This window comes from Meriones unguiculatus, chromosome 1 (assembly GCF_030254825.1).
Source record: "Meriones unguiculatus strain TT.TT164.6M chromosome 1, Bangor_MerUng_6.1, whole genome shotgun sequence".
In the NCBI taxonomy this organism is placed as follows: Eukaryota; Metazoa; Chordata; class Mammalia; order Rodentia; family Muridae; genus Meriones; species Meriones unguiculatus.
The window spans coordinates 190716258-190744218 of record NC_083349.1 but is presented as its reverse complement, the minus strand read 5'-3'; the positions used below and the strand labels follow the sequence as shown (position 1 = coordinate 190744218).

Here is a 27961-nt window from a genome sequence, read left to right as displayed (position 1 = left end):
TTTTTTTTTTCATCTCTCATCTTAAGATGTGTGTAAACATTCCTGACTTTAAGTTGAATTCCTTTCTGAAGAAATTTAGTTGTAAAGTAGTTTATATGAATAGATATGTGAGTTGGCTGTAACAAATCTTATTCTTCAAAGCTTGCTGGTACTTGCAATAATTCTAGTACCTGAGAAGCAGATTACAGGCCAGACCCTTACCTGATAAGAAAACCCACTCCAGCAAACATCTAGGAATTCCTAGAAATGCCCATCCTGCATTTAAGATCTTAGTCTTAAGCAGTGACCTTCAACTGTACTTGGAGATTTTCCCCTCTCTCCTAGGATAATGAAGTACTCTTATTTTCCTTCTTGTGATAGGCCCATGCTAATGCATGAAAAGGAGGCACTGTACCATTACATGTAAATCAAGTATTCCTGATCCCCTGACCCCAGCAAATCAAACACATTCACCCTTGAAATCCTTCCCATCGCCCAAGGTTTATAAATCCCTGATTTCAAATCCCTGATTTCAGACTGGCTGCATGATACCATCAGCCTTCCACTATGGCCACCTGAGATTCCTTATTTATTCCCCACCAGGCTGAGTCTCACCGGGTCCACCCTCCAGCCCTTTGGGCCTGGGACTCACCAGACCTGGGTCTCAGCTGCAAGCTGACCAATGCTCAGCACAGCAGCTTAACCAAGAGCTGTAACACTTTTGTATCACCACAGACTTTGGAATCCCTGAGTTTCCACTGCCACTGGCGATCTCATTCTAAAAGACCTAAACACATTTCCACACCCCAGCTTAGCACATGGGCATCTCCCTAAAGTGCTCTAGCTGCCCTTGAGAGAAACGAACTGCCCCCCTCGTTCTCCATCCAGAAGCCAACTCCAGGCCCCTGCTGAAGTCCATCAAACGGAAAAGGACAAGTCTTATTTTCCATGAAATCTTTGAGCATGGGGACTATTCTTGTTCACTCTTCTTTTTCTTCCTTGGTGTTTGAACCAAGGAACCATGGTGGGTGACCATGAACTGTGTCTTGGTGGTAGTTTGATAGTCTTTGTTAGATAGGGCTAGGTTTGCATTCAGCCCACCCCCTTTTAATTCAAAAGCATATTCAAACAGTTGAAACCCCAGCAAAAATTGCTGATTAATATCTTTAAAACTTTTGAAAATTACATCTTTTGGTGGAAGGTGCATGTATATGCCACAGTACACACATGGAGGTCAGAAGACAACTTGTAGGATCAGTGCCGCCTTTCCACCATGTGAACCTGAGGTGGAACTCAGGACCCGAGGCATAGGCAAGTGCCTTTGCCAAGTGAGCCATCTCCAACCTTTCATGTCATCTTTTAAAAACAGGTTTCTATTCTTAGTTACTTTTATATGGAATGATTCTGCCCCCCCCCCCATCAATGGGAATCAACTTCAGTAACTGATTTTAAACCCATTATTTCTGAATATACTCATGTCTTAATATTCTTATTAGAAGTCTGGTATATAACTGAATGTACTTGGTGATAGAATTTGTCCAATTCCTGGCTTGACAGTTAATATATTGTATTTAAGGATTTTAAATTGAGCAGTTATTTATTGGACATAGTGGGGAAATTGTTTTGATATAAGTATTTTTCTAATGTTAAGAAATTTGCATTTTGAGCCAGGTGGTGGTGGCCCATGCTTTTAATTGCAGCACTCAGAAGGCAGATGCAGGAGGATCATTGAGTTAGAGGCTAGCCTGGTCAACCTGGTCTATCCTGGAGAGAGTTCCAGGATAGCCAGGGCTACTCAGAGAAACCCTGTCTAGAAAAATCTAAAAAAAAAGGAAGGATGGGAGGAAAGAAGGAAAGGAAGGAAGGAAGGGAGGGAGGGAGAGAGGGAAAGAAAGAAAGAAAGAAAGAGAAAGAGAAAGAAAGAAAGAGAGAAAGAGAGAAAAAGTAAGTCTTAGGCGTTCTACTGCTGCAGTGAAACACCATGACCAAATAGAAAGTTGGGGAGGAAAGGATTTATTTGGCTTCTACTTCCATTGAAGGAAGTCAGGGCAGGAACTTAAACAGGGTAGGAACCTGGAGGCAGGACCTGATACAGAGGCCATGGAGTGTGTTGCTTACTGGCTTGCTTCATCTGCTTTGTTATTGAACCTAGGCCCACCAGCCCTGAGATGGATCCACCCACAATGGTCCCTCCTCCATCAATTGCTAATTAAGAAAATGCCTTACATCTGGATTTTTTTTTTTTTTTTTTTTACAGCTGGATCTTATGAGAGCATTTTCTCAATGAAGGTTCCCTCCTTTCAGATAACTCTAATTTGTGTCAAGTTGACATAAGACTAGCTACCACAGAAACAAACTTGCATTTTGGGTTCTGTTAGGTATTGATATTTTAAATGTAGATACAGCTTAATTTATGGCATCAAGGAAATATTTTATTAATACCCTTATATAACTGAGCATTGCATTTCAAAGTGTTTTCTTTAAAGCCCATGTGCCTTGGTAAAACAGTTACCTTGAAAGGCTAAATAACAGTTACCTTGAAAGACTATACTAACATTGCTCTCTTTTTCTTTTAGGCTTCATTGCTCCGATTTCAGAGTACCTTGGTAATAGCTGAGCATGCAAATGACTCTCTAGCACCCATTACTCTAAATACCATCACTGCAGCTGGACGTCTTGGAGGGGAAGTATCCTGCTTAGTAGCTGGAACCAAATGTGACAAGGTGAGAGATTTTTAAGGTCAGCCATAGCAAATATAATCTCCATCAAGAGACTGTGAAAGATGGCAACAGAGAATTATGCTGAGGACCCTAACCCAGACTGAGTTCTAATCCTCATTAAATGGCCAGTGGCATAACCATTACTGTGTATGAATGAAGAACCAGAAGGTTTTTTCATGAAGCATTTTATATTTCAAAATGATTTGGAATGCTTGATTTAGTTCTACTGGCACCATCCTGTGCACCAGGTACCAAGTAGAATGCAATATCTGAGTCCCCTTAGAGGTTAATAGCTGATCCCTTTTGATCTGATGAATATACTTGTTAATTGCTTCTAATTCAGGAAAGTGGGCAATCTGGGCAAAGTATCAGAGGTGCTAATATGCAATTAGTAGAAGAATTTAAATTCTTCCCAAATTACAGCTGGTAGTAAAGGTTGGTTTTGTTGTGGTTGTTAAGTGACAGCGTTGGAAGCTAACTCTTGGGAAAGTTTATTCTGTAATGTGGTTTGCAGGGTCTGTACCTTAGGCTGCTGAGTAGATAAGAGCCTTTTAAGACCACAAAGCTTTAGCTCCCAGTTCCCCTCCGCCTTGTCGGGAGTTGCTAAGCTTGACTGGGAGCTTGGCCCTCACGAAGGAGTGAGTGTAGAAAGAAAATGTTTCTTTTTTAGCAGGTCATGTATTTTACTAAATTATTGATGTGGAGTAGGTGGTAATGCAAGTTCAGAATGCTCGTGTCACTTCTAATTCTTTGCATGAACTTGGTATTTAAAAGACTATATTCAGCAGGTTTGGGGTTATGTGGATTTCTTTTATCTCTTTTCTTTTGAGGATTACTGAATCTTTTTTACTTAGTTTTTTTTGTTTTTTTGTTTTGTTTTGTTTTGTTTTTGCCTGTTTGTTTTGCTTGGTTTTTCGAGACAGGGTTTCTCTGTGTAACCTTGGCTGTCCTGGAACTCACTCTGTAGATCAGACTGGCCTTACTCAGAGATCCATTTGCCTCTGCCTCCCAGGTGCTGGGATTACAGGTGTGTACCACCACCACCCAGCTGATTATTGGATTATTGAATCTTATACAGTTGCTGTTTACCACAATGTCTGGTGATAGGGTTAATTTTTTGTTTGTTTGCTCAGTTTTCAAATATAAGCAGATATTAGATTTATTTAGTTTGCTGTGATTTTTAACTAATTACTTTAACATACTTGATATTCAATCAGTTGCAGTCTTGTGTATGTCATGTTCTTATTTTTAAGAAAGATGTCTGATAATGTAGACAGATTTTAATTTTCTATTGTTTTCTTTAGCTGTTAATCATAAACTGAGGGTGATTATTCTATTTAATACTGGAAGTTTTGACAGTTAAAAAATTTTTTCAATGAGAAATTATGTTTTACTTTATATCCAAGCTGCTGTGTAGCAACTTTGGAATTACGTGGTTTTTTGTTTTGTTTTGTTTTTTTCCTCTCTTTCTTTTTTTCTGATACAAAGAGGTTTATTTGAGAGCAGGAAGGGAGAGAAGAGTTAGGGCCTGAGTAAGCCTTGAAGGTGGAGAGAGAAAGAGACAGGTAGAAACAGAGAGACAGTGGCAGAGCATGAGAGGAGAGAGAGAGAGAGGGAGGGAGGGAGGGAGGAATAAGTGAAAGCAAAAGAAAGCAGAAGAAGTTTTTTGTTTGTTTGTTTGTTTTTGTTTTTGTTTTTGTTTTTGAGACAGGATTTCTTTGTGTATAGAGCCCTGGCCCTTGCTGTCCTGGAACTCTGGATCAGGCTAGCCTTGAACTCAGAGTCTGCCTCCCAAATGCTGGGATCAAAGGCATGCGTCTCCATGCCTGACAAGTTAAGTTGGTTTCTTAATAGGAATTTTCTTTAAACTGGAGATGCTAACACTGGTGCATCTCTGTAAGACAGTGTGGGTGTGCCACCTATCACCCAGCTGGCAGAGTATGCCCCACTGCCTCCTTTCAGTGGATACTGTGGAGCCTTTTAGTCTGTGGAAGAGGGTCAAAGGCTCAGCTTGCTGTGTCCACTCGTCAGTGAGTTAGCAAATGGAAGACAGAATGGCAGAAGAGACTGATAAGCAGAAACCACTCATATTAAAGTTACTTTAAAGAGAGAATGTTAATTGCCTTCTGTGTACAGAAACTCAGAGTAGTCAAAAGCTTTTTCAGAATCCCTTGATTCCAAACAGGAAAAATGAGAAGTTAAATAAGAAAACACTTTGCTTTGTTGTTCGTAAGTCTGTGTGTAGTCAGAAACTCCATGTTGAAAATGGGAAATATTTCTATTTCTTGGAGTTATTAGTCATACTCTCAGAAAATTATTGTCAAAGGAAGAGCTACTGACATTAGAAAAGTTCTGTCTTCATTTCTAACAGGTCCTGAGTCCAGAGTTTCATTGGCTTTGTTACTATGAAGATCTCATCAGAGCTGTCCCTTCTTCCTTCTCTTCTCCCTTCTTTTTCTGTTTCCTTTTGGATTTGTGAGATGGATGTCATTCTATCCCAAGCTGGCATAGCTTGTGATCCTACTACATCATCCTCTCAAATGCTGGGGACCACATCCAGTTTTCATTTTTCTCTGCCGAAAATAATGTACTTAAGTTAGCATCAAGGAAAAAACATAGTTTACAGCTAAGTTTAAGGAAAAGACTATGCTGATTTGGGTTCATCAATTAGTATTAAAATGTTTTATTTTTGTTTTATGCATATGAGTTTTGTCAGCATGTTTGTATAGCAATCAGGCAATGCAGTGCCCTGGAGGCCAGAACAGGCTATTAGAATCCTTGGAGCTGGAGTTAGTTACAGATAGTTTTGTGAGCTGCCATGGAGATGCCGAGAACTGAACCCAGGTCACCTTTGAGAGCAGTAAGTGCTGCTGAGCCATCTTTCTAGCCCAGTTGTTTTTTTTTTTGTTTGTTTGTTTTGTTTTGTTTTTTTAATTCAGAATTTTGTAGTGGGACTAATTAGGTCAGTCAGTTCATAGTAAAATCAGTTGATTTACAATTTTCTTTGATAAAGAATTTTTTAAGAAAGGCTGGAGAGATAGCTCAGTGTTTAAGCATACAGACTGCTCTTGCTAAGGACCCAGGTTTGATGTCCAGCACCCATGTTGACAGCTTACATCTGTCTATAGTTTCAGTTCTAGGGCATCTTACACCTTGTGCACATATATGCCCTCCCATATGCATAATTTCAAAAAAAATTAAATGTTTATTTAAAAAAAAAGAATAATTTAAAAAAACCTACTTTGGTGACATGTATTTGTAATTCTATTATTCTGGAGACCGAGGGTTGAAGATTGCTGCAAGATCAAGCCAGCCTGGGCTACATAGTGAATACCAGGCCAGCCAGGGCTGGTAGCAACGCCCTTCTGGGGAAAAAGAATGCAAAACAAGATCAAAATAAAAAAGCAGTACTTTTATTATTTTTTAAAAATTATTCTTGTTGGCTGTGCTAGCTACTTTTATGTCAACTTGACAGTTGTCATCAGAGAGAAGGGAGCCTCAATTAAGAAAATGCCTCCATAAGAAAGTCTGTAGAGCATTTTCTTATTTAATGATTGATCGGGGAGGGAGGGGAAGGGAGAGGAACTGGGTTAAGTGTGGGCTTTTGAAACCTCAAATCCACCCTGACACCCTTTCTCAACAAGGATACACCCCCTAATCCTTTCACATAGTTCATCAACTAGGGACTGTGAGCCTGTTGGGCGGCATTCACCATCTCAGAACAAACAAAAATAATGTTTAGACTTGGCCATTAAGACGTTATACTTGGTTAGCACTCACCAGTGCTTCAGTGTTTCTCTTAGTGGATGCTGAGACACTCTTCTCTCTGTCACAGGTGGCACAGGACCTCTGTAAGGTAGCTGGCGTAGCAAAGGTTTTGGTGGCTCAGCATGATGCATACAAAGGCCTCCTTCCAGGTGAGGTGTTCCAGTGGGAAATGTTGAACCTGTTCTGCTCGAATGTATGATTATGAAAATAGCATGAGATGCCTTTACCAAATGTGTTTCGTTCTCAGAGGAGCTGACACCATTGATTTTGGAAACTCAGAAGCAGTTCAATTACACACACATCTGTGCTGGAGCATCAGCGTTTGGAAAGGTGAGAAGTGGAGTCTGACCTCACTCCTCGAACAGGATGGGCCTCCCTGAGGCAAGAATGCAAAAGTCTTTGTTTAGCTAGCCAGCCCTGACTTAGTCGTATTAAGGGGATACTGCTAAGATTTATTCTCTCAAGATTTTATCCAATTTGCTATTTAAATGTCATTTCAGATTTTCAGATTTTGTCACAGAGATAAGTATTCTTTCAGGATTTTATTATAATTTATTGACCTGCCACTTCTAAGTTTTCTAATTTGGACCAGATAGAACTATTGTTAAATTGAATTCTCTTTATGTGTGTACATTGTTTAGTTACTTTTTTTTTTTGAGACAGGGCTTCTCTGTGTAGTCCTGGCTGTCCTGAAACTCACTCAATAGACCAGGCTGCCCTCAAACACCTGCCTCTGCTGCCTCTGCTTTAATCCCCAAGTGCTGGGATTAAAGGTGTGTGCCATCACCTCCCAGTTTAGTTACTCATCCTAAAAGATGATTTACTTGGATGGCTGATGGACATAATAGAGAATCTAGGTCTGTATACTCTGGGGATTCGGGAAAGACTCTGATGTGGTTAGGACATCCTTAAAGAGGGCTGTAGTCTGATCATGCACACACACTGATAAAATACCCTGACAAAAGCAACTTTAAGGGAGAAAAGGTCTATTCAGTTTAAAATTCCAAGGTACATCCATCATGACAGGGAGTCACAGTGTCAGGGAGTTGAGAGAACAGATCATATTATGCCCACAGTCAAGAGCAGAGAGAGATGAATGGATGCGTGCTTACTTGTGCTCAAACCTTCTTTACACTTATGTAGTTCAAGAACCAAACCCAGGGAATGGGTGTTGCTCACAGTGGGCTTCCTCTTCCCACAGCATTTACTGTAATGGAGAAAGGTCCTTTCCAGGCATGCCCACTGACAGGCCCCAGGTGGTTCTACATTGTGTCAAGTTGACAGTTAAAGTAACCATCACAGATGAGTAGTGATCTATATCAAGTAAACATAAAAAAAAAAAAAAAAAAAAAAAGCAGGGAGGGAAGAACAAAGGGGACAGGGGTATACCTCAGAGGTGGTGTTTGCTCAGCATGCATGGGACCCCAGGAATTTAACTCTCAGTTCCCTTTTCTTTTATTCTGTTCTGTTTCATTAAAAAACAAAATGTGTATGGCTGTCTTGCCTACATGTATATCTGAATTCCCTGTGGGTGTAATGCCGTCAAAGGACAAAAGAAGCTATCAAATCCCTGGGACTAGAGTTACAGACACTTGTGATGGTTTGAGTAAGAATGATCCCTATAAGGATTAGGAGGTTGGCTTTGATGAAGGAGGTGTGTCACTGCAGGAGCACTTTGAGGTTTCAGAAAGCCCACACCATTCCGGCTGCTGTTCTCTGCCTTGTGCTTGTCGATGGTGACGTGAGCTCTCAGCTCCTGCTCCAGCACCATGCTGGCCAGCTGCCATCATGCTACCCGCTGTGGTAGTCACTACTCTAACCCCTGGAACCATGACTCCCAAATCAAATGCTTTCTCTTTTCTCTTTCTTTCTTTATTACAATTTATTCACTCTGTATCCCAGCGGTAGCCCTCTCCCTCTGTCTCCTCCCAGTACTACTTCCCTTCTTCCGTCCCTCCTCTCTCTCTCTCTCTCTCTCTCTCTCTCTCTCTCTCTCTCTTTCTTTCTTTCTTTCTTTCTTTCTATAAGTTGCCTTAAGTAATGGTGTTTTGTCACCACAATAGAAAAGTAGCTAAGACAGTTGTGAACTACCGTGTGGGTGCTAGGAATTGAACCTGGAATAGCTGCTGCTCTGACCTACAAATGTATTTGAGGTGAAGAGAAGCCCATAGGAGGAGTTCCATAGGGAGATGATAGTAGGTCTGTGATAAACCTGTGAATTGTGTTTATTGTTTTTTTGTCAGTAAAAAAAAGCAAAAGAAGGAAGAATGTATCTTGGCTCATGGTTTTAGAGGTACCAATCATGTCATCCTGACACTTTGGCCCTGTGGTGAATTAGGCAGTCATGGCTCATGGTGGAAGTACATGACATAATTACTAACATCATAGTAGCCAGGAATCAGAGAGAAAGGAAGGGGAAGGGGAGGGGGAAGAAAGGAGTGAGCATTTCCATACCTACTTTGAGGTACACTCCCAACTGTCTTGCCATAGGTCCTACCTCCTAAAAGTTCTGTCATCTTCTAGCAGCAGGAAAGGCTGGTAACAAGCCTTCAACACATGGCTTTGAGGGGGTATTCAAGTACTCATCAAAATATTCAGTCTCTTCCACCATAAGGAAAATGCATATTAAAACTTGGGGTTCCACTTCATCCTCATCAAGGTAGCCATTATAAAAAAAAAAAACAACAAAACAAAAAACAAACAAACAAAAAAAACCAAAGGACAGAGAATTCTGTGAGGATATAGAGGAAGAGGGAGCTTTTATTTACTGCCAGTGAAAGTATAAATTAGTACAGCCATTATACAAACCAGGCTTCTCAGAGAATTAAAAGTGGAACTACCTTATGACCCAGCTGTACTACTCCTAGGCTTACACCCTGCCACAGAGGTATGTGTACATCTTACTGCTGTATTATTCGTAATAGCAAGGAAATAGAACCAACCTAGATGTCAACGGATAAATAGATACAGAAAATTTGGTACGTACATGGCCGTACAAAATAAAAATAATGAAAATTTCAGGAAAACATGGATTTGGGAGTTCTTACATTGAGATGACCCAGACTCAGAAAGACAGATACAGCATACTCTTTCTCTGGCAGGCAGTTTCTAGATACACACACACACACACACACACACACACACATACACACACACCGTTATAGGCCATGAAAGTGGAAAGTGGATGACAGAGGAAAAGAGGGAGTGTTTAGGAAGTTGGCCAGGGTGATAGAACACAAGTAAGGAGAAAGTGGAAAGGAAACCCTGGGGGTAGAAGGGTAGTAGAAATGGGGATGGAAAGGAAGATCCACAAAAGCAAGAAAATGAACATTGGTACTTTTTAGTAATCGAAGCCCGAGTTCTCTATTCATGGGAGAGGATTACTGTCTGATGCAGATATAAGGAAGCTGATTCTGTCAGTACTTACAGCATCACTTTATATGAGGTCAGTGAGTAAAAACAGTACAGGAACAGAAGAGAACTAGAAGACAACCTGCTACCTTCAGGGTGCTTAGAATCCTAGTTAGGAGTCATACAGCATGTATATTAAAAGTTATTTTACCACAAAAATTCATGCTAGTCACAGCTAATATATTGTAATTATTTTGTTGTATTATCTTTTTTTTTTTTTGTATTATCTTGAAAGCATAGCTGTTGGAAACAGTGCATGAAATCAGGGAGGTGTCATGGAATGAGCTATGTAGAAGTTAACACGGGATAAAAAGTAGTGCTTTACTTTTAAAATTACTTATGTTATCTAAAAGAACCTCAGTCTAGAACATGGAAGTTCAGTCTTCACTAAGTGACTCTGTTCTGCTTTAGAGTCCTAGGGTCATAGAGTTTTTGTTGCTGTTATTTTTGTTTTTTGAGACCATGTTTCTCTGTATTCCTGGCTGTCCTGGAACTTGCTTTCTAGACCAGGCTGGCCTTGAACTCACAGAGATACTCCTGCCTCTGCCTCCCAAGTGCTGGGATCAAAGGCGTGCACCACTATGCCCGGCTGGGTCATAGAATTTTAACTAGCCATGTGGAGATTCTCTCCCCCCTCTATGAGAAGTGCTAACTGAGACTCTAGAAGATTTTGACTTGCTTAAAGTTGCTAGCTACTAAGCATAAAGTTATAAGTGTTTACTTTAAAATGTTATGTGCTTGTATCAACAAGAGCACGCATGCTTGTTTCTGCTCCTCATTTTATGTGCGACACACAGGCTGCTGTGCTTCCTCTGTTTATGCAACATAAACTTGACAAAGGTAACATCTGTAAAAACTGTTTCTTTCATATCTTCTAGTAAATGTATATAATAAAACCTTTTCCAGTATTTTACTCTTCTAATTTTTTCTCTTTCTCTTGTTTAAATTCAGGGTTCCATAACTGTCACACTTTGTACTTGATATTTATTAGGGTGGTAGATCCCATAATTTATCAGCTTTAATCAGCTTATTACTATAAATCTTCTCTAACTTAATATAGAGTAATGGTAGGCACTTAATTTCAAAGACTACCTCAAAAGCTGAGCTTAATGTCCCTTGTTCAAAGATACATGTGAAGTATAAAATATTTGAATTTCAGTTAAAATTTATGTGGACGATACACCCCCTCTTTGAAGGGGTTTAGAAGCTACCATTGTTATGTTGGTCAGCTTGCATTTGTGTAGCTTATTGCTTCTTTTTCTTATAGAACCTTCTGCCCAGAGTAGCAGCCAAACTTGATGTTGCCCCAGTTTCTGACATCATTGAGATCAAGTCACCTGACACATTTGTGAGAACTATCTATGCAGGTAAGTTCCAAGGAAGATAATTAATCAACATGTTAATTTTCAGAGTATACATAAATCTTAGAAATAGGATTTGGAAACAACCTATAATTAAATGGATCATCATAAGGTTTTCTGAGAAATGCTTTAGTTGAGAATTACTACTAACCCTGACATGGCATTCTATCAGATTTATCATGTACACAGTGCTTTTATACAGGCCTTTCAGTTTATGGAGTAAGATTTTCTCCCCCAGTGGTTAATAAAAATCAAGCTTGCCATATATATATATATATGTGTGTGTGTGTGTGTGTGTGTGTGTGTATTTTTAAATTTTAATTGAGATGTAATTATATCACTTTCCCCCTCTACTCCCTCCTGTGTCATTCCCCTTTATGTCAAGTTGATGTCCTGTTTTGTTTTTGCTTTACAATGCGCACACACACACACACACACACACACACACACACACACACAGATGTCTAAGTACAACCCCCTGGTTCTGTTTAGTTTGCTTGTTGTGTATATGATTTCAGAGCTGGCTACTTTTGTACTGGGTAGCCAGTTGTATTGGATAACCAAGAAAATAACAAGAAGTTGTTTGTTGTCTAGGGGTGGGAATCATGAGATTTCTCCTTCCACATTAGCATGTCTATTGCTGTTGTCATTGTTCAGGTCTTGTTTAAATAGCTATATTTTGTAAGTAGTACCTTGAAAGGCAAAATCTTTTTAAAAATAGTATTCTCAGTCTTTTCTTTCCATCCATGTGCATTATCATTTCAGTATCTCTTTAGTTGATTGATCATCTCTAAGCACATTGATCTCTAGTGGGGCTGGAGAAAGAAGTAATTTCTGTTACTGCCTTTGTTCTGGTTAAAGTTTTAGTAAACGGGTTGATTCTTAAATCAGACCTGAAATCTTTAGTAACATTCAAGTATTTGGTCATAGTGACATCACTCCTAATATGAAGTGTCTCTAGTCCTTTAGATCCTCTGAACTTGTTTTTATGCTCTATTGTTCTTTCATGTTATCTTTCTTGGGCGTGTATAGCAGTTGTGTTTGTATTAACGTATAGCAGCTCCTATTTTTAGGTTACTGACTAACTTGTTTGGGAAAAAAAAAAGCTTCATTCCTTCTGCCTATAGAGGAGGTGTGCCTTCTTACTGTGGCCACCTGTTCAGCTTATTGAATCTAGACAGTAACTTAACTCTCTTGCTTGAAAAGACACCCGGAGGTGTATGCATAGTCCCTGGGAAAGGTTTTCACTGTTGTGCTCCTCTTTTCCTATACTTAGCAGATGTAGGAAACAGTTGTCCATGCTTAGTTTTACCTCGTCTTCATAAAATAAATTCTGAGCCTGAGAGGTATACTTCCTTATAATTAAAATTCCTTCCTCATAATAAAATGTGTTTCAGGAAATGCATTATGTACAGTGAAGTGTGATGAGAAAGTGAAGGTGTTTTCTGTTCGGGGAACATCTTTTGAGGCTGCAGCAACAAGTGGCGGTAGTGCCAGTTCAGAAAAGGGTGAGTGTTGATATGCGCTCTTTTTGACAGGTGGGCATCTCTTGTTTCTTTGCTTCATAGATTTTATTAGACTAAGGGACGACCTCTGGTTTAATTCCTAGTGCAAAGTAAAAATTCAGCTGACTCGGGCCTACAATCGGGATGTAAAGTGAATAGATAAAATCATAAAATAAAAAGAGAATTACAAAAGAGAGGGAAAAAAACAAAATTCAAGTGACTCATTCCAAGGTTATATAAATAATTATAATTTATGTCTGTTTCACATCATCTTGGTATAAGTTTAATGACTGGTAGATTAAAGAGTAGGAGAGAGGATCAATTATGATTAATCTTTATGTTTGCGTTAGGACCTTTTTAATCTCATTACTGTTTCCTATTGTGATATTTGAGTGACTCAACATAATAGAAAAATGTAATAATAGTAAACATCTTAACATGTGGCATCTTATTGAACACTGGAAAGAATGGGCTATTCTGGTTTATACAGATGGACTTATGGGTAGTGTTTGACTTCCCCAATGCCCTCTTAAGCCTTCATAATTAAAGAAAATGAGATTGGGAACATGAAAGTGCATGAACTTGTGTTTGTGTGTTGGTCTTAAAAATAATTATTACTATATAACTTCAAGTCATCCTCATTTTTAATTTATTTATCAATGTATGCAGCACCAAGTTCTTCACCAGCGGGACTGTCAGAGTGGCTTGACCAGAAATTGACAAAAAGTGATCGTCCAGAACTAACTGGTGCCAAAGTGGTGGTATCTGGTGGTAAGTGCACTAGTAATTTAAAAGATGGCAGAGCTACGTAGTTCACTGTCATTAAAGGAATGATTTCTATCTAGTTTTTTGTCTATTTTTTGGTGGTGCTGGGGATGGAACCCAGGGTCTTTTGTTTTGTTTTGGTTTTGGTTTTTGGTTTTTCGAGACAGGGTTTTCTATGTAGCCTTGGCTGTCCTGTACTCACTTTGTAGACCAGGCAAGCCTCAAACTCACAGAGATCTGCCTGCGTCTGCCTCTCGAAGTGCTGGGTTACAAGCATGTGTCACCATGCCTGGCTGGAACCCAGGGCCTTGTACATGGTAGGGAAACTCTCAACTTCTGAGCTGAATCTATAGTCTGGAGCATAGGGTTTTTGTTTGATTTTGTTTTAATTTTTCTTTACAAATGTTAGAAGTTGGTAAATTGTAAGTATTAGTAATATTTTGCCAGGAGTATGAAATTAGACCATAAATAGAATTTGGGCGAAGTGTCACACATCTGTCACTGGCACTAGGGAGCAGGGCACAAGTCTCATCCCCACACCTCTGCCACATGGTGTCTTTGTTTATAGACTTCCACATTTTTCTGTGGCCTTTGAGTTGCTTCTGAATTGTGAACACAGCAGTTGGAATCTCAATCTCAAAGTCACATATAAATGCCCTGCTCCATTCTACTTTCAGTGGCTTTCAGTGTTATTCAGGTCTGTGTGGATAACACTTGGAAAGCCCTTCACAGTGAATGTCAGAGGCTGAGTGTGTCATCAGCTGACCTCTTTTTGTGTACTGTGCTACTTTGTCGTTTGTTGACTGACTTTTTGAGAAGATGATTGATGTGGTTTTAAAATCTTTCCAAATTAAATATTTAAAAAAAATAATTTGTGTTACCAACAGGCATCTATTGCTCAAGTGGTATTAAGAGGAAATGATTTAATAGTTTGCAAAGATGTTTGTCTTGTTTATTGGCTTGTATATTTAGGAAATATTAGCCTGTATCTGTTCTATGATGGGCCTGTTGCATTTTTATTTCCTGGAGAGATGAAAACAAAAGAATGTGTTTGCTATCAAGGAGTTTAAAATCTAGCAGGAACTTTCATTTAGGGAATATTTACCAAATGCCAGTAAGCGTTTGCTAATACTACAGATACATCAGTGACCTAGAGAGCTGTGGATCTTGCATTGTGAGGTGTTTTCACTATAGTGGAGAGACTATAAACATCATAGTGTCCTTTCTGTAGTTAATTAAGTGCAGTGCTGAATGCTTCATAAAAGCAAGGAAAGGTTTTGTAGAGGAGGTGGTGTGTTTAATGTGGCAGTTGGTAATACGGACATTAGGCTGGGCATATAAAATGGCAAACATTTTACAGCGTGCAACTTGTGTATACCTGATTTGATTTTATTTTTTAATGAGGTCGGGGCTTGAAGAGTGGAGAGAACTTTAAGCTGCTGTACGACCTGGCAGACCAACTGCATGCTGCAGGTAAATGTCCTCTTTCTTTGTCACATGATGTCTTCTTTTTGTTGGAAATATTTGTCATTATGTTTATATATAAGTCCTCCAAAGCTTTAGGTAATTTTGCTTTCTAGTTTTTCCTTCATTGACTTAGCTTTATTGTTTAACCATATTATCATCTATGCAAAGCCACATTTGGTTGTGACATTTCAATTCATGTACATAACATACTTTGATCATATTTCCTTGATTACTTATTTCTCTTCTGCCTTCCTCTTTTTCTTCTTTCTCTTTCCATACATTTCCTTTCTATTTCCTTGCCCTTATTTTTTTAATCTAGATTCTGTATGAGAAAAAAACATAAGATATTTACTTTTCTGCCTCTGACTTATTTTGTTTATCATTATTTCTAGTTTTGACCAATATTTCATTCTTTCTGCAATTTTTTTTTTTTAAGCCACCAATAAATGCTGAAACTTTTCAGAAAAGGGGGAGCGGGCATCCTAATAATTTTCAAAGTATGTGTGTGGCAGTTTTTTACATTTGCTAAATCTTAGGAATCTATCTAGTTTTGATTTCTATTCAAAAAGTAATGAATTGCCAACTTCAGAGCCTACTGCAGACTCCTGCTACCTGTTCTTCAACCCCACACATGCTCTGATACACATTACTAAATAAATATCCCTTGTTTTATTTTGAGAAAGAACTGGAAAAAAATGATAAAGATTTAAACACACACACACACACACAGAGAAACAGAAATGATTATATATTATGAACAGAGTAAACTTGAAGGACCAGGAAAGAATCTCTGAGCCTGAGGATATGCCACAAACATGCTTAAAGCTAAAAAGCAAAGCAAAAAAAAAAAAAAAAAAAAAGAGCACAGAATTAAAAATACCCCAGGAACTAGGGGACACTCAAAAAGTACAAGTAACCCCATAAAAAGCAAAGTAAAAAATAACTACAATCAAGCCTTTAATCCCAGCACTTGGGAGGCAGGTGGATCTCTATGAGTTCGAGGCCAACTTGGTTTCCAGAGCGAGTTCCAGGACAGCCAGGGCTGCACAGGGAAACATGGTCTCAAAAATCCTAAAAGACGGAGAGAAAGAGGGAGAGAGAGAACTACAACTGAAGAAAAATGGGTGTGATGGGAAGGTGGAAGGAAAGAACAGGAGTGGTTGATACAGTGAAGCCTGAGAAGTGCTCCATCCAGTTCACATCATACCCATGGAAAGATCCAGGAAGCTCAGAAAACACCAAATGTGTGTCTAAGTTGCAAGCTATAACAAGTCAAGGATGAAGATAAAAATCCTGAAAGAAACCAAAGTGGAGAAAAAAAAAAATAAAAGACTTACCCTATAAAAATAGCAAAGATAAGTATATTTGACTTTTCTTCAGAAATCATGTGAATAAAATAAGAATGGGATAAAAGTCTTCAAATATTGAGAGAACAATTTCGAGCAACTTAGAATTCTGTACTCGTGGAGTAATCCTTTAGAACTAAAAGGGATTCTGTTACTGATTTACCTTGTAAGTTCAATGATTCTATTAGAAATATATAGAACAAACAGGAAATCTCAGTTCAACTCAACAGTTAACTGGATTGAATTAACATCCGTTGGTGTCATCGTGTTACTCAACAGTGAATTCTCAAGCTGACAGGAGCATTCACCAAGGAAGACCATATTTGGGACCATAAAACACTTTCATAAATTTAAAGTAGTAGGGAATGTACGATGTCTGTTCTTAGCTTGAGCTAGGCGTTAATAACTGAAACATAACTGAAAAATCCCAGGATACATGGAGATATTAAACAGCACACTTCTATGTAATATATGAGTAAAAGAAAATATCTCAAAAGAAATATTTTGAACTGAATGGAAAAAAAGTGTGGGGTACAGTAAAAGCAGTGGTGTGGGGTGGGAAGAATTTATTTCTAAGTATTGGGAATTGAGCTGACGTGTTAGGCAGGTGCTGTATACCTGTATGGCAGGTGAGCTATACCTATCTGGTCCCTCCCCCAACTTTGTTTGTTTTTAAATTTCAAATCTTTGAGATAGTCTCTTTTTAATTTTTTTAAAAATTCTTATTCATTTTACATCCCAATTGTAGCCCCCTCCTCCACTCCTCTGGGTCCCACCCTTCCTCCCTGTTTTCTCTATCCTTCTTACCCTACTCCTCAGAGAAGGAGAGACCCCCACCCCAACCCCAGCATGTCAAGTTGCATCAGGGCTGAGCAAATCCTTTTCTCCTGTGGCCTGGCAAGGTAGCCACACCAGGGCAAGGTGATGGAAAAACAGGCAACAGATGTCATAGTCAGCCCCTGTTTCCCTTACTGGAGGGATCCATATGAGGAACGAGCTGCCCATCAGCCATATCTGTGTAGGTGCCTAGGTACAGTCCATGTACAGTCCTTGGTTGCTGCTTCAGTCTCCATAAGCCCCCGTGGGCCCTAGCTTATTGGCTCTGTTCATCTTCTTGTGGAATTCCTGTCCTCTCTGGGACCTTCTATCCTTTCCCCAACTCTTCCACAAGATTCCCTGTGCTCCACTCAATGTTTGGTTGTGGGTTTCTGTATCTCTTTCCATCAGGTGCTAGGAGGGGCCACTCAAAGGCTTGGCATCCCTCTGCAAGCATAGCAGAGTATTGTTAATTGTGTCAGGGTTGGCTGTCTCCCGTGGGTGAGTCTCAGGTTGGGCCAGTCGTTGGTTGGGCATTCCCTTAATCTCTGCTTTGTTTTTGTCTCTGCCTATCTTGTAAACAGGGTAAATTTGGGGTCGAAGTTTTTGTGGGTGGATTGGTGTTCCCCTCCGTCCACTAGGAGCTCTGTCTAGTTAGAAGGTGGCCTCTTCAGTCGCATGACCCCAGATATTAGGAGTCTCAGCTAGAGTCACACTCATATCACCTTGCTGGCCTTGTAATCCTTTGCCTCAGCCTCCCGTGTAGCTAGGAATCCAGGCCTGTACCATCAGGATGAGCTTTCATAGGGAAATGTATGGTACTAAATATGTATTAGAAAAGAAAGGTGATCTAAGTTTTGTCATCTGAGCTTCTATCAGCGAACTAGAACAAGAAGAATAAATTAATGCAACAGTATACAGAAAAAAATGCCTGAGTCCCTTTCTTTCACTTTCCAGAAGCAATGGTTTTACTCCCAAAATAGATCTCCTTGTGGAGAGGAAACCAGTTACATTTTTATTTGTTAATTTAATATGATACTTGTTAAACCTCAGTTTTGTGTTAAATGTGACTTCACCTGCTCATAAGAGGTAACGTTATTATACAGCATTTCTCCAAAAATCATGATATTAATACAGAAACATTGTAGGGTATTGTAGATTGTAATGTGAATTTATGGATACTTTATTATTTTTATTTTAAAAACATCAGAAACCAGTCAAGTTCAAAAATTGAAATTTGTGCCTGGAGTGGTGGCGCATGCTTTTAAACACAGTACTCAGGAAGCAGAGACAGCAGGATTTCTATGAGTTCAAGGCCAGTGTAATCTACACAGTGAGCTTTAGGATAACCAGGGCTACATAGAGATGCTGTCTAAAAAAAAAAAAAATTGTGAGTATAATACACAATGGAAATTACTTTGTTTAAAAAAAAAATGTGTGTGTACTTAGTATTTAGAATCCTTGGTCAGTTTCAAATCCTTGATCAGGATTTTTTTTTCAAAAGTTAAGTCCTTTATACAATAATTTTTGAGTACAATATTAGGATGCTTTGTAGTTCTTGGTAAATATCTCACTAGATGAATAATAGAGCTTGAAAATAATGACGCTTCCTCCCCTTTCAGTTGGTGCTTCCCGTGCTGCTGTTGATGCTGGCTTTGTTCCCAATGACATGCAAGTTGGTCAGACAGGAAAAATAGTAGCGCCAGTAAGTATTGCAATAAAATATGCCCTGCAGAATTCTGTGGGCATCAGCACTGTATATATTTGTTGGGCAATAATTTCAGTGATTTATATCTTACTCAGTGATCCTACACAGCTAGCCATTATGATGGTGAATGTGTCCTCACAAGGTCTGGAGGTTTTTGGTTTTAATAAAATGCTTAGCAGTTTTAAATTAGGAATTACTTTGCAAAAAGATTTAAAGCAGTATGAGGTCAAATGCTGTGTTATTATCGTCATTGCCATTGTTGTTATTTTGTGTGCATGGTGTGGTAGGGAGAACCTAGGACTCTATGTGTGGCAAGTGCTCGTCCACTGAGCTACATCCCGAACTTATTTTACTATTATAGCATAAACTTACACTGAGATTTATTGTCCATAAAGTCTTTTAGATACAAAAGCTGTTAAGGCAACTAGCCTATTTTAATTGAGCCTATTTTAGTTAGGCTTTGTCATTAGAATATAATGATAGTTCTAGTCTTGTGTGCACCTGACCACCTCGTTTAGTTCTACATTTTTATCTATTCGCATGGATTTCAGGAGATACTTAGATACTTCCGTCTAAGTACTACTAGAATATTCCTTTTTGCTGAGAGGATGACACAGAATCTCAGTCTGTAGTCTCTCTGGGCAAAAGCTCAGCAGTCATCTTTCTTTAGCTTCCAAGTGCTAGGATTTCCAGCTTATGCACCACACCTAGCCAGATACAGTATTCTAAAAACCTTTGCAGAGCTTAAAGGAAAACGTAGAATTGAAAGTTGAGTCTTCTAAAACTTTTCCTGACTGTTCATATTTCTTAAGCAATGTGTTGAGTCATTTTTCAACCAGTTTAGATTGATGTTACATGAGGAAAATATTTTTGTGTAACTCCTAACAAAATGTTTTTGTTATTTCAAATCAAGATACTGTATCATGTCCATTTAAGTCTTCTAGTGCCCTGGTCTATTAGATGGTGACTTTAAAATCAGCGTTTAAAACTTTTTTATACACAACATTTTGATCGTGTTTTTGCTCCCCCAATTTCTCCCAACTCTTTTAAGTCTTCTCTTTGAAGCTTGTTTTGAAATAACCAATTTTGTCATTCTAAAGTTGGATCATTTATCTTTTTATTGTCTCTTTCTAGAGCCTCTTTATATAGTTTGCATACAAATTATTTTTCAGATATTTACTGTGAATTTTTTTCTCATGCTAGGATTTCCTGTTCTTTTTCAATTGATAAGCAGAAATGTTTCATTTTCACAAAGTTCAATGAAGCAATCTTTCTTCTTTGGTTAATATATTTTGTGTTACTTAGCTTACTTGAAGCAGAGTGGGTCTCAGTACTGAATATAAGCACTAAAACTATTCATAAATTAAGTCAAAACGCCGTGTGACTGACTTGCTTGTCAAACCACATTAGTCTGCCTGGGAAAGTGGATTTATTGAGCAGATGAGCTGGAGCCGTCCGTGACATTTAATTAGGTGTGGCACACATATATTTTTTGTGGAAATCTTGCATGTACAGTTTTATGTGAGTAGACACATTCAGGCTTGAATTCATAAAAGATCAACAGCTTCCTAATCAAAACTACTTTTATGAGAAATTCAGTGTGTACCCTGAAGTAACAAGCAGACTTACTGTGACAGAAAGGGGGCATTCATAGTGATTAAACAGGAGCAGGGTACAGGGAGTGGCTGGTGGCATCTTTTCTTGTATCAGCTTTATTCAACATTAGTCTTATAAAACTATTGAATTTTGCTCATGAGGAGATTAAGCATTAAATGCTCTGAAAACTTTAACATAGCTCATACACCTCTTCAGAGGATCCTAATGTATTAATTCTCTAGTTGGGCATCGTGTTAGTTCCTCTTCTTGTTGCTATGACAAAATACCAAGCAACTGAAAGAAGGAAGGAAGGAAGGAAGGAAGGAAGGAAGGAAGGAAGGAAGGAAGGAAGGAAGGAAGGAAGGACGAACACATTTTGGTTCACAGTTTAGGGGTATAGTCCATTAAAGCGAGGAAATCATGAAAGAGCTTAGTAAGGTCACACTGAATCCAGTCAAGAAACAGAGATAAATACTGGTGCTCAGCTCAATTTCTCCTTTTCATCCTCTCTGGGATCTTGGCCCGTGGGATAGTAGTATCACCCACACTCAGGGTGGGCCTTCCCTGCCCTGTTAAGCCTTTCTGGAAAAAGCACTCACAGAGTCATGTTTTGTTTCCGTGGTGATTCTAAATTGACAATGAAGATTGATCATTACAGGCATAAATGTATATTCATATGTATGTTTTATGTTTACACACACACACACCATGGTTCTATAATCTTTTTTGGGAAACAATCACTTTGCAAGTATAGAACAGAACTTGTGTGTGACCATTTGAGCATAAGTTGCCAGCTTCAAATACATGCATTTTCCTGTATAACCACAATGTAGCCTTTCAAATCAGAGCAAATCAGAACAGTAACGTTGGCACGTAATGCCATCAAGTCGTCAGACTCCATTTGGATTTTGCCTGTTATTTCATTAATGTTTGTTCTAGTAAATGATACTAGTTTAGAATCACATGAGTGATTCATGAGTCCTTCAGCCCTAGTTTCTCAGTCTTACTTTCACATTATGAGGGACTGCAGGATTATAGGGCAACTATTATATTACTGGCCATCTGGGTATTTTGAAGTGTATATTGAAGTTGTTTGTTTTTATTAATTGAATTGCTTTTTATTATTAAATTATGGAAGTTTTAAAATACATTCTAGTAGTGAGTTTTTTGTTTACTTTCTTCATATCTATGGTGTGCCTGTTGGTTTTTCTGATATGACATCTAACTAAGGAACTTCTTTGCTGTTTCTAATTTGCTGCAAGCTCTCGTCGTGAATGGCATTTATATGCAGTCTATGGTTCTCCATGGTTTTCTCTTTTCTGGAACTTTCTCCACACTTCCAGCTAGTGTGACAGCTACATTTCTTCTGTGTATTTTCTTCAACTAGTCAGACTGCAGGTTTTTAGCTAGGGGCTTAATTTCTGATTAGTCTTTATCCTGTGGAGAAATTGCAGAAACCTCAGTTGAAAGAGAAGTATGTCTGCATGCTTCCCTCCTCTACAGAATTTTGGCTCCTCAAATTCTATTGTCATTGTTGATCTCCAACATATTTAAACAATTGCCATCTGTATTTGAACCAAACATGATGTTTTATCAGGAAGATGTCTGATACAAGCTATTCCCTTAGGGCCAAAAGGAAACCTGAGGCCCAGAATTGAATGTATTACTTGATATGCTCGCTGACTAGTGTGGATTTGGGTTATTATCACCCTAAATAATATTTTAATTAATGCTACTTAATATTGCATTGGGTTTTGGCAGTCATATCCCACTATTGGCAAGAATTACACTTTTGAACATCCAAAATCTCTTCCCACCCCCACCCATTTGAACTGTGTGCTGTTAAGTCCATTCCACTAATACTAATGCAGCCTTCTTTGTTTTTAAAGCTAAACACAGCACATTCGTTTATTATTTAGTGGGTCTATTTTGCCACTTTTGAACATTTCAAGGCTTTATTTCTTTTCCCATTTTGTTATTAGAATATTCAGTATTTTGACTTGTTGACATTTTGTGACAGCTTTGGGAAATATCACCACTGTTTTTTTTCTGATGTTCAGAAGCCAAGAGTTCCCTGCTTCAAGTAAAAGAACATTCAAAGTTAATGTTATCTGTATAAAATAATTGTTTTACTTTTTATTATTAATTTGAGAAAATATATAATACTCCACATATGCCTTGAATTTAGTTACATGGCTTTTTTTCTTTTTGTCATTCACAACAATTTACGAAGCGTGAAACAGTTTCCAATGTCCTTGTAACTTCACACTTAAAATTCACAGTGTACTGTTGTGACAATGACTGCTTTTTATTTCTAATTAAATTTTGATTTGGAGTTAATTTCAACTTTAGAAAATTAACTAAAAAATAATACAATATATTACATGTATATACAATAATACGTATGTGTACATACATGTACATATTTTCTGAACATTTTTACATTAGGTAAGGTAACATTGTGGCTTTTGCCTCTAAATACCTTTGTGTATAATTTTTTAAGACTAAAAATATTCTCATCTGACGTACAGTTACATTTATTTATTTTCTTACACTTACTACTTTGTGTATGTGTGTGCCTGCACATGTGTATACGTGTGTGTGTGTGGTCTGTTTGTGTAAGTGGACAGCAAGCGTCTTCCTCTATCACTATCCACCTTATCTATCTATCTGTCTGTCTGTCTATCTATCTATCTATCTATTTTGGTTTTTGGAGACAGAGTTTCTCTGTGTAGCCCTGGCTATTCTGGACTCACTCCGTAGACCAGGCTGGCCTCAAACTCAGAGATCCACCTGCCTCTGCCTCCCAAATGTTGGGATTGAAAGCGTGCGCCAATACACCCAGCTTTACCTTATTTTTCTAACTAATGTGTGTGTGTGTGTGTGTGTGTGTATAGATGTGCACCATGTGCATGCCTGATGCTACAGAGACTAGAAGATGGCATTGGATCTCCTGGGTCTGGAATTACAAGCTACCATGTGGATGGTGAGACTTGAACTGGGTCCTCCAGAAGAGTAGCTGTTAACTGCTGAAACATTGCTCCAGCTCCAGCTCTAGTACACTTATATTTTATATCCAAATTTTGTTTGTGTTTTTATTCTGATTTTCTGGCATTTTAAAGATCTATTTATTTATCTATTTTGTGCATATGAGTACTTTGTACGTATCTCTACACAGCAGAAAATTACATCAGATCCTATTATAGACATTGTGAGCTACCATATGGTTGCTGGGAATTGAACTCTGGGAAAAAGGACCTCTAGAAGAGCAGCAGCCAGTGTCCTTAAACAGTGAGTTAAACAATGAGCCATCTCTTCAATCCCCCCATTTTCTGTATTTTAATATTCCAATTTTATCATTTATCTTCATACCCATTACTAGTTCTGATTTCCCCCAATACAGAATCTACTTTTGGGTCAAGTAGTACATGCACTATCATGCCTCTAGCCTTTGGTTTCTTGGTTGTGGTGATCAGTGGTGCTTGGTTCTTATTTGACTTCAGTCTTAGGCTTTCTCTGTTGATGACCCTGTTCCCTATGGCAGGCAAGCTTTTCCAATCTCTTTGTGGTAGGTGACACTTCAAATAATTTTGAGACTTTTTAGGTGGCAAATGAAGAAAGATTAAAAAGCTATATAGCCCTCTCTAGATGTGGGCAACAAATTTGGCATTAGGCTTTCTAGAAGCCAGTTCGTATTAGGAAATAAGATCAGTGCCCTGATTTACAGTGTCCCAAAGGTAAAACAAACTAATTGTACATGGGAAGTATCATTTGGCTTGGTATCAAGATCAGAGAGATATATCCCTCGAGTCCATATAAAGAAGACACTATTGATTGTCATTCTCAACAATATCTTTACTATAAATAGAACAGTAGTTTTATAGGGTTGTTTTTATGATGCCCCTCACTGTGGGCCAATTGTATAGTAAGTGCATTTCTAAGATAGGCAGAAACTATTTGGTTCTGTGTCTGCTATTTAGGCTTATGTTATGGTAAAATTGCAGGCTGGCAATTATGTTATCAAACCCTTCAAGTGAATTTTATTAAAATATTCTGACTGAATCTGAAGTCAAGTGGTGAATGTATAGAGGTGCTGGCTCAGCCCTCTTCCTCTGCAAGATGATTAGAGCCAAAAGCTCAAGGTAAAGAAAATCTGGGACAAAAAGAAGTAAAATTAATATACTTGCTATAAAAGTATACAAAACAAGGCCTCTCTTTCCTCTCTCTTCTGAGAGTTGATATATCCTAATCTGTCAAGTCTTCGTCTGATTCATCACATTATCTGCTCCTCAATGAGACATCACTTTCAAACATGGGTGCTTCTTTCTACAAACTAACTTTACCTTCATTGTTTGGGATTAAAGGTGTGTGCTAAGGGCGTGTCTGTATTCCAGCCAGAGGGATTAAAAGTGGTGCTAAAGTGTGCTAAAGATGTGTGTCTGTATTCTAACCAGAGTAGCCATGTTCCTGGATTAAAATTCTACAGCTGAGCTTGGAATAGTGCTCACACTTGCTGTATTTACTTTACTTCCTATTATTTTCACCTAAAATTATATATATTTATATGAACATATATAATATAATATAATATTGAAATAATAACCAGTTTAAGAAACACACCTTTATTCCCAGGGCTAGGGAGGCGGAGGCAGATGGATCTCATGAGTTAGAGGCCAGCCTGGTCTAGAGTAATTCCAGGATAGCCAGGCCTACATGGAGAAATCCGGTCTCGAACCTCCCCTCCCCCACCCCACTCCCAAAAACCAAAAGCCGTGTTACATTATTGAAAACATCATGAAATTTTCCTTGAATATATAGTCTTTCCTCAAAAGTAACTGTCATTCTAAATTTGATGATTATTGTTTTAATACATTTCATTTTTACTTTTACTGTGTTTGTGCAAATCTCTAAATAGTGTATGACTGAACTTTTCAATTTCAGTACTGTGTAGAGCTAGCAGATTATGTGCCTGTAATCCTAGAACTCAGGAGGATGAAGCAGGAGGATTTCCATGAGTAGTTTGGTTCCAGCATAGGCTATAAAGCAGGATTCTGAGAAAGAAAGGAAGGAAACAACTTTGACTGCTATGGACGATTCTCAAGTATGCCAGAGACTGATCTTCTCAGCCTTTCAACTATAGACTTTATGACCAACTGTATTCATTTACTGCAGTGTAACATACTATGTTACCATGATTTGTGTGCTAGGACCTAAAAATATTGAAGAGCACTGATATGCAGTAGCAACACACTATGTGGGTTCTTTTTACCTAGATAATCTTATTTTTGAGGCTTATCTATGTAAATGAAGGCAGCTGTTTTTTAATTGATTTATAGTATCCCATTACATGAATATATCACATTTGATCCATTTTATAATAGATATTTTATAGATGTTCTGTATATTAGAGAGGAGGAGCTCTACTAACTGTTCAATGGTGTCAGGGTAATTTGAAGCAAGGTGGTAGGTCTTCTTAGCTACTGAAATACTAGAAATAAATGGCTGTTAACCATTGTCTAAAGCTTTGAGTCAAAAAGTAATAATAAAAAAAATAATCCCAAAATGGATGGGTATGCTCTCTTCGCTTCCATATATGGTGTGGACATGGTACATGATCCAGTCTTGGAGGAGCTGAGGAACAGCTGATGGGTTGATTGTATAGTCTCACTCAGATTTATAAACACTTTCAGTGCACACTCATGTAAATTCTTGTTTATTTGAATAATAATAGTGACACGTGCATTACATGCACAGATTGGGGATTTGGCATAGTGGCTTCTAATCCTAGTACTTGGGAAATGGAGTCAAGAGGGTCAGACTGTACATAATTCTAGGACAGGATGGACTGCATGAGACTCTGTCTTAAAAAAAAAAAAACAATAGGAGAAGAGGGGAGGGATGGATAAAGACGCGTGGAAGGAAGAAAGGTTGGTTAAAAGTCTAAATGCCCAGATATATTTGGTCCTAGTGGGGCTCCTGTTCTCTCCAGGTCATACTAACTCCCCCTTCTTTCTTATGATTCCCTGCACTCTGCCAAAGGTCTGATTATGAGTCTCAGCATCTGCTTTGATACACTGCTCGACAGAGTCTTTCAGAAGCCTCTGTGGTAGGCTCCTGTCCTGTTACTTGTTTTATCCTACTTCCAACATCTATCCCATTTGTCTTTCTAAGTGAGGGTGATCATCTGACCCCGGGTCCTCTTTCTTGATTATCTTCTTTAGGTGTACAGATTTTATTATGTTTATCCTATTTTATAGGACTGGTATCCACTTATAAGTGAGTATATACCATATGTGTCTTGCTGCTTTTGTGATACCTTACTCAGGATGATCTTTTCTAGATCCCACCATTTGCCTGCAAATTTCATGATTTCCTTGTTTTTAACTGCTGATATGTCTGGGCACCAGAGTCTTTTATGAGACTTTCTCCAACCAAGGACCACGTATGGATATAACCTAGAACCCCTGCTCAGATGTAGCCCATGGTAGCTCAGTATCCAAGTAGGTTCCCTAGTAAGGGGAACAGGGACTATTTCTGACATGAACTCAATGGCTGGCTCTTTGACCTTCCCCTGCCCGAGAGGGAGGAACAACCTTGTTAGGCCACAGAGGAGGACATTGCAACCAGTCCTGAAGATACCTGATAAGCAAGGGTCAGGTAGATGGAAGGGGAGGAGGACCTCCTCTATCAGTGGACTTGGAAAGGGGCAGGAGATGAGGGAGGGTGGGATTGGGAAGGAATGAGGGAGGGGTTACAGTTGGAATACAAAGTAAATAACCTGTGATTAATATAAAAAAATAAAAATTATTTTAAAAAAAGAGTCTAAATGCCAGTCAAGCTCTGCTCTTAGCATACCATTTGCTTTCTATTGACCTTGGATAAATCACTTAACCTCTTGTGGTACAGAGTCCTGATATGTATAATGGTAATAATCATCCGTGTTTCACAGAGTTGTAAATAATAAATGAGTTAAGAAATGTAAAACAAGGTTAAATGAGAGACTGTATATCACATTAAAAAAAAAACTGCTCGGTATGTTCCAAATGTTGTACACTAGCTTCTTTTACAGTATCACAGAATCTTTTTTATATATTTGCATAATGTGTGTGTGTGCTGTGTATGTACCTGCATATGTTAACGCATAAGGTATGCGTTACACATGCTTTCTGTTTTTCTTTATTGGTCTTCACTGTAGTTTCTGAGACAGGTCCTCTCAACTGAATCAGAAGTCCCCCTTTGCAGCTAGGTTGGCTAGCCAGCAAGCATGGTATCTGCCTGTACCACTAACCAGTGCTCAGGATGCAGGGTGCATGGACTATGCCCAGCTTTTACGTGGTACTGTGCATTTGAAATCCTCTTGTTTTTGCAGGAAATGTTCCAACCCTCTGGGTCACCTCCCAGGCCCTACAGATTCTTAGAAGATTCTGTTGTTGCTTGAAATCATGAACAATCGTTATTTCTCTGACATTTGTCAGGCTCATTGGATTTTATTATCATTTAGTACTTGTTCCGACTCAGA

General features: G+C 38.6%; 1 protein-coding gene across 2 annotated transcripts in view; it reads left to right on the top strand.

Moving 5' to 3' along the window:
* Etfa (electron transfer flavoprotein subunit alpha) overlaps positions 1 to 27961 on the top strand; it is a 61972-nt gene that overhangs the window by 9880 nt on the left and 24131 nt on the right. For both annotated transcript variants that reach the window (XM_021656239.2, XM_060374211.1), the window contains exons 2-9: positions 2556 to 2702; positions 6535 to 6616; positions 6715 to 6797; positions 11146 to 11245; positions 12637 to 12747; positions 13414 to 13515; positions 14914 to 14982; positions 18761 to 18843. In XM_021656239.2, coding sequence (XP_021511914.1) covers positions 2556 to 2702; positions 6535 to 6616; positions 6715 to 6797; positions 11146 to 11245; positions 12637 to 12747; positions 13414 to 13515; positions 14914 to 14982; positions 18761 to 18843 — 777 coding nt within the window. The remainder of the gene's footprint in view (positions 1 to 2555; positions 2703 to 6534; positions 6617 to 6714; positions 6798 to 11145; positions 11246 to 12636; positions 12748 to 13413; positions 13516 to 14913; positions 14983 to 18760; positions 18844 to 27961) is intronic.